This window comes from Balaenoptera physalus (assembly GCF_965194825.1).
Source record: "Balaenoptera physalus genome assembly, chromosome: 6".
NCBI classification, from domain to species: Eukaryota; Metazoa; Chordata; class Mammalia; order Artiodactyla; family Balaenopteridae; genus Balaenoptera; species Balaenoptera physalus.
In genome coordinates, this window is record NC_138885.1 from 55626271 (window position 1) to 55637613 (window position 11343).

General features: G+C 41.1%; 1 protein-coding gene across 8 annotated transcripts in view; it reads left to right on the plus strand.

Annotated features, from left to right (window-relative positions):
- TANK (TRAF family member associated NFKB activator) overlaps window positions 1–6706 on the plus strand; it is a 75024-nt gene extending 68318 nt beyond the window's left edge. For 6 of the 8 annotated variants that reach the window (XM_082465132.1, XM_082465135.1, XM_082465133.1 and 3 more), the window contains 2 exons: window positions 1803–2383; window positions 5837–6706. In XM_082465132.1, coding sequence (XP_082321258.1) covers window positions 1803–2383; window positions 5837–6013 — 758 coding nt within the window. In that variant the 3' untranslated portion in view covers window positions 6014–6706. The other 2 variants (XR_014264639.1, XM_082465136.1) reach the window with 2 other exon arrangements.
- The last annotated feature ends 4637 nt before the right edge of the window (window positions 6707–11343 follow it).

The following is an 11343-nucleotide window of genomic DNA, read 5'->3' on the forward strand; positions in this document are numbered from 1 at the left end:
CACGAGACTGCAAAGACCAAAGGAAGGGAAAAGAACTGACATTTGTTAAGTGCCTACGAATCTGGACACTGTGCGCAGTGCTCTGTATAACGTGTCTGCTCAAATAGGCATCGTTGGTTAATGTACAACTTCACTGATGACTCCTTTTTTAAAGTGCTAGTTTAAAATAAAATGTTTACCCTTTGTCCATTTAATGAAAATATACACATTACCAACCTCCAACCTGTCTTTTTTTTTTTTCTTTTTTTTTTGGCTGTGTTGGGTCTTCGTTGCTGCCCGCAGGCTTTCTCTAGTTGCGGCGAGAGGGGGCTACCCTTTGTTGTGGTGCGCAGGCTTCTTATTGCAGTGGCTTCTCTTGTTGCAGAGCACAGGCTCTAAGCGCATGGGCTTCAGTAGTTTTGGCACGCGGGCTCAGTAGTTGCAGCACGTGGGCCCCAGAGCGCGTGGGCTTCAGTAGTTGCGGCACACAGGCTCTAGGGCACGCGGGCTCAGTAGTTGTGGCTCAAGGGCTCTAGAGCACAGGCTTAGTAGTTGTGGCACACAGGCTTAGTTGCTCCACGGATGTGGGATCTTCCCGGACCAGGGCTCGAACCCATGTCCCCTGCATTGGTAGGTGGATTCTTAACCACTGCACCACCAGGGCAGTCCCTCACTGTCTTCTTGAAGTAACACTGTGGAATATAATCTAGCTTTTTCTAATGTCTCGGTATCATCAACATGGAGAGTGCTTTGATCGTTGTTTTTTTGCATTGAAAAATATAGCCCTTGTTGGCTCTACACTAGACTGTAGTGTTTTCTGAGTTCTTATATCTGCTTTTTTGTTTTTCTTGTCTCCTCTCGTGCTTTCAGCTCTTCTTGATATCTATATCTGCTTTCAACTGCTCATATCCATACCTTGTAGTTTGCTGCTTGTTACCAGCTATGAACTAGGGAGACATCATCGAGCTTGTTAGAATAAATCTAAAACGAGAATAAGAGCAAAATTCATCTGTGGGCCTTGTGGCTCTTAGCCTGACTCCTCAAAAGCACTATTTACTTTCTAGCTTTTGCCTGTGTCCTAGAGAGCTGAATTTGTTGGATAAGTGGCTTCTAGATAAATGAGCTACAGAGGTCCTGGTATCTACCTGATATCTACCTGTTATCTACAGAGGCCTTTTTCTAATAAGATGAGAAAATCATATATTCACATAGAGCTTTCTGAACATGTATCCTAAAATTTCATCCTTCTTTTGCCTCCAGTCTTCTCTCTCCCAGCACCCACCACCACCACGCCCTCACATAGTATTAAGAGAGTAGACAATGGCTAAGCTGATTGGTGATACACTTTGTCACACAGAGATATTAGGGGGAGTAAATGAGCTAATTCATATAGATTCATAACCTGTATACTATATATATGCCTGGTAAGGGTTTTCCCTTTTAATAACTTATTTGTCTAAGCAAGCTCACAGTTGCAGCTTCCATTAGTGACAAAATGTTTAGATGTATACACTACAAGCAAATGTTTTTTAAGTGTAGAGCAGTATAACTGTGAACAAGATGCAGGGCTTACAGCACAAGGACCTAGGAAAAGACAAAGTAGTTAAACTGTGACTAATAAGCTACGTTCCAGTTCACCCGCTGGAGACTGCTAATATTTCTGTGTAAGATGGTAGCAAATGTAAAAAACTCCCAGTTGTCTTCAGTTGCTGTAAAAGCCAGTAGAAAAAATAATACTCATCTATCCAAAGCTAATTGAACGTTCAGATTTTTAAGAAGGATTGAAATGCGACTGTTTTCCTTTTGTTTTTTTTCCCCTGCAGAGACACAGTGCTCTGTGCCTATACAGTGTACGGATAAAACAGATAAACAAGAAGTGCTATTTAAGCCTCAGGCAAAAGACGATATAAATAGAGGTGCACCATGCATCACATCTGTCGCACCAAGAGGATTGGGCCAAGATGAGGAAGACACCTCTTTTGAATCACTTTCTAAATTCAATGTCAAGTTTCCACCTACGGACAGTGACTCTACTTTCTTACACAGCACTCCAGAAAGACCCAGTGTCCTTGGTCCTGCCTCATGTGAGGCTATGTGCCAGGATCAATTTAATATGGAGCCCAGAGACAACCCGGGAAACTTTGTCAAAACAGAAGAAACTTTATTTGAAATTCAGGGAATTGACCCCATAGCTTCAGCTATACAAAACCTTAAAACAACTGACAAAACAAAACCCTCAAATCTTGTAAATTCTTGTATCAGGACAACTCTGGATAGAGCTCCGTGTTTGCCACCTGGAGACCATAATGCATTATATGTAAATACATTCCCACTTCAGGACCCATCTGATGCACCTTTTCCTTCACTCGATTCCCCAGGAAAAGCTATCCGAGGACCACAGCAGGTAACTGTTTTGCATTAACAAATATATTAAGTGTGAACACACATTTTGCCATGCATGCACAGATATGCATCTTTCAGATTATCAGACATCTTTTTTAAACTAATGACTAGCCGAAGTTAAGCTTTCTAAAAATATCCAAGTCCTGTAATAAATGACATGAAATTTAAAAGATGAATATGATGAAGCTCCATTATAAAGTACCTTAAAATTTACGGCACATTTTAAAATACATGTAAACCTTATCCATATCTAGTGTGTGTCACTTTCTTACTTAGTCCCTTATTCAAAGCTTTTAACTCAGTATCATTGTTATAATAGGATTCTTTATTAAATTCCATTCTGTGAAGCAGGTGGCATTTTTTTATCAAAAAGTTTGTGTGTATCATACTTATCTTTACAAGAATGCATGATTTTTTTTTATAAGTAAATAATCACATTGTATGTTTCTATTTCTGAAAATAAGCGAACTGTCTTTCAAATAATACTTCTATTACATTCTCAGTTATACAGTACGTAGATCTGTAGGGTTTGGTTTTGGTTTTGGTTTCTAATCTGCAGCCTAATATATTTTTTAAATAGTCTCTACATATGTATGATTCTAATCAAATACTTTCATGTTTCTAAAGCTTGCAGACTACTTACAGCCCCCCACCCCAATCCACTCCTACCCTCCCTTTTATTCAGGTTCTATTACAAAATGATTCTTTAAGTTTAAAAAAAAAAAAAAGGTGTTTAATGCCTGAAGGCAAATGAAAAGTATGTAATTGTTACAATAAACAGAAGCTCATAAAAAATGCAGATTGGTACAAGTGTCTAATATAACTTGCAGACATTTGTTTGATTTCTCTTTGCCTTGAGATATTTAATTTACCAAAAACCAAAAAACACCAACAACTTGATTAATACCCTTTGGCTTTATAAGTACTTTTATAGGTTATAGACTTTTAAATCAGCATACAAAGAAGGCAATAGTCAAGCTGTGGTATATTTTAGTAGTGGAGAAAACTAGGCATCTCTGACAATAAGCTTTAATTATAAACTCACTTATGTTCTACATTGTACCTTATTTCACATCATAGTCACAGTTATAGTTACTACTTAATGAAACAGATTAAACAATTTCATTTATTGCAAGTAGAATTCCTGTGGAGCTGTGAAGTGCATCAGTTCTAATGCTTGTTATTTTTTTCTCCATTACATCTCTTGCTTGTTCTTTTACTAGTCTGTGCATTCATGTTTCAGTAGATGGCACCCTGCATTGTGCATTTGCTTTCTATGCTACAGCAAGGGAAACAGCTGGTATGTGATTACAACTTGATGGAAAAGTATTCAGCTTAAAAAATGCAGGAGAATTGGTGTTGAGCTGTCACAAGACGTGGGGCATAAGGTTAGATAATTGATATTTTGGCAGAAAAGGCAAAGAAATTCATTTGTTTTGAAGGCCATGTTACAGTTTAGGATTCAAAGGATATTTCTAAAAATGGGTTTTTTAAAACATTTTGTTGTTTTATTTGTTTTAATAAAGCTACTATGAGAAATACAAAATTCTTGAGTTGTCGATAATAACAAAGGGAAGTGAAATTTTGTTTGCATATTTCAAATTTTTACTTTTATCTCAATCATTACTACTTAACACCTTTTTTTTATACATTCAGCTATCATAATAAAGTCTAAAATATATCTGCTTATTTTTGCTCTATGTGATTTTCTTTTCTTCCTACTTTTGCTGAGTCAGTGATTGGGGTCCCAACTGAATTCTATGAAAAGCTCAAATCCGAACTAATAGCTCCTAATAGAGAAGGATAAGTATGGACTTTGAAAATAAATTGGCAGTAGAAGATTGGCTCATCAAATTTAGAAGCTAAATTGCTTCTGAGTCTATTACTATTTTATAGATCTTAATTAAAAGTATCTTTAACATAATAATCTTTTATTTATATCCATATCAATTTCCCATTAGAGTGGTGCATATTAATCAATTGTACTTTTTGTTTAAACTGCCAACACTAAAATTTAAATCTAGTTAACTCTGTTATATACTCACAATTATTACTGCTTTTCTTTTATCATGGAAGAGAGGAAATTATTTTACTCCAGATTTCAAATATGTATTTTAAATATTACTGTTTTTTGTAATAAAATTGCCACTTCTCACAAAAGTATTTGTCAGTGTTATTATACACCCTCTGTACTGATATTTGAATGTATCTTGGTGCTTAGACAGACTTTGTATATTTACACCAACTGTACACAGCTGTCCAGTAAAATATTTATAAGAAGACAGTGATGTCGTGAAACCCAAATGCTTCAGTTAGTAATATACTGTTTATGTAATGATTGGTTAACTAGGATGAAAGAGATTGGTTAAGGGAATGAAAACTAACACTATGTCAGGAGTTGAACTAGATTGTTATTTTAAAAGCATATTAGTAATAGGAACACAAAGGGGTCTCTTTAAGTTGGCATTTCGAGGTGATTTTCCTCAAAGTGCCAGAATTTAGATATGTCAAGATAAGAAAGCAAATTTTAGAAATAATTTGGTTTACAACATTTCAGGAAAATAAGATATTCCAGTCAACAAACATATATTGAGCACCTACTCTTGAACTAAATGCTTTTTCTGGCCCTTCTAGATATTTTTTAATAATAAGTACAGTTAAGAGTATGTAGGTGTTGCTTATAGTAATGGAGGTAGCTCTGTAGAATTATGCTTCCCATAATCCTTTAACTGGCAACTGTTGACAGGCTTCACTTTAGTTAGCCACAAGAAAGGGTAAGAAGGCCAAAGTATGCGCTTGTAACAGGAGCAAAATAAGAAGTCAAAAGAATGCATCCAATTTTGGACTTTGTTAAACGATTAAATATTTGAGGTTTCAAAAAACAACTGATCAATAGAATTTGTTTCATACTTTAAAAAAATTATTTTCAAAAATTAGAACACTTATTTCTATATGATTTATTCATTGTGTATTTGCTTATACATAGTAGCGAAATTACATTGCTCTTGATCAAAATGCATGTACACACACATCATGTCTAATGTGCTGTGTATTAATAAAGGTCCTATAACTTAAAGTTCCAATATAAAATAGAAAAGATAGAATTTAATTTTTTTAAAGTGTCAATTATTGACTGTTGTTCCAAAACTCCAAAACCCATTGGGATAAGGGGTATTAAAACATGCTGGTGTTAAAGCTGAAAGATGTTTTAATGTGTGAAGATAAAGTGCATGAATGTGTATTTTAAGTGATTCCTAAAGTTAAATTATGCCCTTTATGAAAAAGAGAATTGAGTCATGTCCTCATGCCAATTCTAAAGGAAAGGTAATTCGCTTTCATATTAGGGAATTTCATATATACGCACATAACCCGTTCAAAAAATTTGAATTTGAAATTCAATGCAAGTTGATTTTAAATACAAATAACAGAAGATGTTTTTATTTGTTTCCTGCAGCCCGTTTGGAAGCCCTTTCCTAATCAAGACAGTGACTTATCGGTACTAAGTGGCACAGGCTCAGAACTGCATATACCTCGAGTATGTGAATTCTGTCAAGCAGTTTTCCCACCATCCATTACATCCAGGGGGGATTTCCTCCGGCATCTTAATTCACACTTTAATGGGGAGACTTAAGACGCATTTGAAAACAGACATATCAAGTTCTATGCGATGATTCTGGGTTTGTAATATTATGTACTTGATTGCAAACTTAGCTCAAGATAATTTATTGAAAAATCCAGTGTCACAGCTATTTGAATTTTTTTCTAAACTTATATTGTAACTTTCTTTTATTACCTTTTAAAAGATCATTCTGTACAAAACTGTAATTCATTGTATTCATGTTTACAGTGTTTATTACCATAATTCAAAATTATGTATGTGACTTATGGAATTGTATAACAATAATTTATGTTTTTTTCAAATGTCTAAGCTTATTGCTTGGATTTCTAGTTAGATCTATTGAATTTGGTGATGTCAAATGTTTATAGGGTTCTTTTCACTTGTTTTCATTTAAAAGATTAGATTATTTATGCTGTGGGTGTTCTTTTTGAATAAACCAATAATAGAGAATAGCAGACAAGATAAACATCTGAGTAAATACCAAACCTAAGACATTTGTTGCTCAGTGATAAGATCACTGGTAGGATTATTTAAACACTTTATTATTTTTTTTTGAATAATAGACATGGTTTTAATTTTTACTATACGTAGAGCAACATGATGAAATTAGTTACATGATTAAAAGAGTTACTTATGTTGTGATAATTAATGTGTTCTTTGTTCCTAAATAAATAAATAAATCACATTTGGGGGAAATTCATAAAATTCATGTTTCTTTCCAGTAATCTGATAGAAGGGTGATACCAGATCTGGTGACATTTTATTATAACTAGTAGATCACTTTGAATTTTAAAATTATTTTTCAAACTAAACTTACTAAAGAAAAACATTTGTCTTTAATGGGAGCAAATCTAAAACCCTGTAAGGATTATCCATATTAATTAATTTATATTAGAAATGTTCACATTCTTGTTGAGAAATTTGTTAATTCATTGGTAGCATCCTGCCTGATGACGAGAGGAAGATATTTAAGAGAGAGGATACCAAATTCAGAGGGCTGCAGAATTTTGTTTAAAATGAGGCTTCCCTTTCATTTTTCTTCCCTATGATTCTTGTCTTTTAGGTTTCTCTTCCCTCCCCCACCCCACACTTAATTTTTAAAAATGTTCGAGGCATGGCTTCCATTTTATGAAGTAAACACTGATTTGCAACTCTCAAAACAGAAATTTAAGCCTTCTTGGGAAAGAGTGTTGTAGAAAGCTGGAGGGTTTCAGATACGGGATTGGAACAACTTGTTCAGGTATCACCTGTGCCACAGTGAAGAGCCTTAACTTGTGGAAGAATGAGAGTGGTGCTTCGACTTCTCAGGGTGCCAAGCACATCACACTGACATCTTCCTCACCAAGGTGACATAGCCATTATTAAGCATTCACTGTGAAGGGTTCTGAGGCATGTACATCTTTCTTTCATTGCCGCTGGGGCTGAATGGAAATGCCTAGACAATTATCCAAGTCTCTTCCCTTCCCCCCTACCTCCCGCCCAGCCAGCCTCCCCTCTCGCTCACTCCTCCCACACACACGCAAAATTAAACATAAAAACTTCCCAGCGTGTTCCAGCCAGAATATACCACTGTACCTATCTCATGAAAGGGGATTCTTTTTCCTTCTCTTTTCTAGGTGAGGAAGAGTTCCTCTCACACAGTTGACATCTACTAGCCTGCTGAAAACCAAAGGAAATTGTGGCCCAGAAAGTGACTCGAAGTGGATCACTGACTCCTCTTCTCCAGTCCACCCTTTTGACACCTCCACCACTTTTAGTAAGCGGGGAACTCTTGTTTTCTATTGGGTTCCAGTGCTACCCCAAGCTCCGGCTTCCGAGGGACAGAGGCCCTCTCGGGCCAAGGGACAGGCAGCCTGGAGAACAGGCTCCGGGCCCGCACTACAGAGGTGGTGCTGGCTGCAGCTCGAAAAGTGGAGTTGGGCGCCCGCCGGGTCTCCCCTCTGTCTCTTAGTTCCGAGTCGTGTAGGGGCTGCATCTTGGCATCTGCTACGCGTGGCCGGGTAAGAACAGCTCCCAGGTAAAAAAGCTTCACACGCGAAACGCTGAGTCTGAAAAAACCACCCCCGCCGAGGCGAGGCAGTTGTGAACGGGATGCCTGAGAAGTGGGAGGTGAATGTCCTCGGGAGGGCCCCCCCGGTGCAGCTTTCCCCGGAGGCTGAGGCTGCTGCCAGCGGGGACATCTGCTTTCTTACTCTCCAGCCTGGCTCACCCCGCCCCCTCAGCCCCGGGTTGCGTGGTTATTTTACCAACACGGGGGGAGGGAGAGCTCGAGGAGGTAGAGAAGGGGTGGATGGAAGCTCGGGAGATGTTCTTCCCACTCCCCCACGTCCCCTCCTTTTTTCTTCACATCTTTTAACCTTCAAAGTAAAGACTTTATAAATATGAAACGATACGCGTGTCCGCTGGCTCCCAGGCCCGCCTTCTGCTCGCGGGGCTCTCGGGTGCGGGGCCTTGCCCTCCTCTCCAGCCTCCCCGGAGGCGGCCCGGGTTTCGGCGGTTCCGCCGGGCGCAGGGGCAGGCCGGGTGCGCTCAGCCGGTGGCGCCTTCTCTCCCGGGCTGCTGCCTCGACAGCTGCTTGTAGCTACAGTAATTAGACTGTCAGTGCTTGTTAGAGGAGAGAGGGGGAAACACGCTTATGACAGCAGATTCCGAGACTCCCCAGTTTGTTAATTTCTAAGAGATCTTTAAAGCATTAATTGAGGTCTCCCTAACTCTCCCCACCCCCGTCCCTCTCCTCTCCCCAACTCCTCCCTTCCCAAAAATATCTTTAGGGGAAGAAAATTCTCTCCGCGTGGAAGCAGTGTTTCCCGCAAAACTGCAAGCCCGCCCCCGACTCATGCACACGCACACTATTTTATATATACATCTATATGCACACATGTATACGCGGAAGGTTAACTCGGCAGAGGCCTCGTCCAAATAGGAACCAGGACTGCATTTAAAATAATAATAAATAAATAAATAAATACACTAGGACGGAAAGGCGGGGTGGGGGGGAGGGAAGCAGAAGTCGGGAAGAAAAGAGAAAAGCAGCAGGCTGATTACGAGGTGTCAAAACTGCCAGGAGCAAGAAGGTGATAGCAATCAGGGGTGAGAAGAGTGCGGCATTCGTGCGGGGCAACTAATTATCCGTCTCATTTGAGAAGAGCAGCATTTGAGGCAGCAGCGTTCGCCTGCTGAACGGTGACAGATTGGCGCGGAGGAGAGGGGAGGTGTTAAAACAATGGAGCCGGGCGCGCGAGCGCTGCTGCATGCTAATCAGCCCTCCCTCCGCCTGCCTGCCGCGCTCCCTCCTTTCTCCCGGCCTCCCTCCTCCGCGCTCCCCCTCCCGCCTGCGGCGCTCCCTCCTTTCCAGCGGGCCCGCCGCCGCCGCCACCCGCTTCCTGCTCCCTCTCTTTCCCGCGCGTCCTTCCCGCCGCTGGCAAGTGGAGCCCGGGCCGGGCCACCGCGTCCCCCGCGGCCCGGGAGCCCCCGCGCTGCCCCCCGCGGGCGCCCTCCGGGGTCCGGGCCGCTCGCGAGCCGCTGGCGAGCGCTGCCCCGCGCGGTGCTCCGAGGGCCGGCCCGCTCCCCGCGCGCCTCTTGAGAGTGGGTCTTGGAGGAGAGGCCGGGGAGCCTGCATTCTCGCGCCCACCGCTTTCTGCTGGTGAATTGAACGCGGTGGGCAGCGAGTGGGAAGCCAGGCGAAGTCAGGAAGGGCGAGGGTTGGGAAGAGAGTCGGAGCCAGGAAGGCGGAAAAGGTCCCCCGGACCGACGGCAGGCCCGCCGACTCGGCCCCAGCGCCGCCGTCGCCCCGAGCAGTCTCGCCGGCCGCGGGCGAGGTCACCGCCGGCAGAGTCTCACGGGTCGAGCCCCGCAGACCCCAGCAACCTCCTCTCGCCAGCCAGGCCCCAACTGGACTTAACATGGTTTAGTAAGCACCGAGAGGAAGACGAATACAGGGCCTGAGCGTTCGTTGTGCTTCCAAGGCTTGACCTCCTGACCCCAAGACTAGACTAAAGGGCTTCCGGACCCCCGGAGATCATACCATTCAGTCGTTGCGGGGGAAAGAAAGCCTCTGAGAAACCGGCCACCCGCGCCCTCCGCCGCGGTGACCAGAGGCAGGACCGGGCCGGGGCATCTCCGGCAGCACAGCTCCCCGCCTGAATGTTCCGCTCCGCGTTCTGGCCTTGGGAAAGCTGGTCAAAACCGCAGGGCCGTGGCTGCCCCTGGACAGATAATCCACCAGAACCCGAGTCTCTGCTGGAAAAGGTCTCCTTATACCTGTTGAGGCAGGCCCAGGACCTGAGGTTCTGTCTACTTTTTTGAATTTAAAAGCTGATTGTTGAGCTTTTGCTTAAAATACACTTTAGCTCGTACGTTTTTACTACTACAGATTTACATAAACTACCCTTAGAGATTAAAAAACATTGAAACATTGACGTTCTTATGGCTTACGTAGGTTAAGTGAAACACAGCTACAGAGAACTGGTAGGAATTTGGACTGAAGGAGAATGCAATTCCTTCTAACGTGTTCTGTACTATTTAGTTAACCAGGTGTCTAAATTAACATAATAAAACTTCCTTCCCTCAGGCCAGACATGGAAAAGGAAAGCAGTTGAACGATAATCCATTCAGTATCATTTTTGTTCTGCTGACCTTTACCATTGCATAACTTCACACACAATTGTTTGTTTAAAAAAATCAATATAAAATGTGAAAGTTTGATAAAACTGTCATATATATATGACTGTTTCATTTATATTACTCTCTCTACCCTTCTCTGTTTGAAATGTTTCATAACTAAAGTACAACACAAAAAATAAAATGACCTGAGTAAATTTTGGCATTTTCTATCTTCATCCCTGACCTAGTCCTATGAAAAACTACACAAACACACAGAGTGAATAATTTTTCCTTTTAGAATATGCCCAGGTATACCAATACAATAGCTGAATGCAAAATTGTTAGGATCTACGGAAATCATACAGAATGTTTAAAAGTTTTAAAATTGAAAATTCTTAAAAAGAGTTGTATAAAGAATTGTGGGTAAATAAATGTTAATGCTTTTTGGTTTCCACTCTTGGGAAAACCACTAAGTAGGCCTCTCTGCCCTTAGTACATCACAGACTTTTTAGTGCTAGAGTATTATCTGGCATTTGGAAAATTCCCTGGCATCTCAGTCTGTTAAATATCAACCTATCTAACAGAAAAAAAAATTAACTTTACATTTCTTAATGTAAACTTGGAGATTCAGATGCTCCATCAGCATCAAAATTAAGCAATTTATTAACTATTCATCAGCCTTTTCTCCATTAACCAATTCTGTATAAGCAAAGTGTCTCTCTCTGATGCGGTAAACCTAT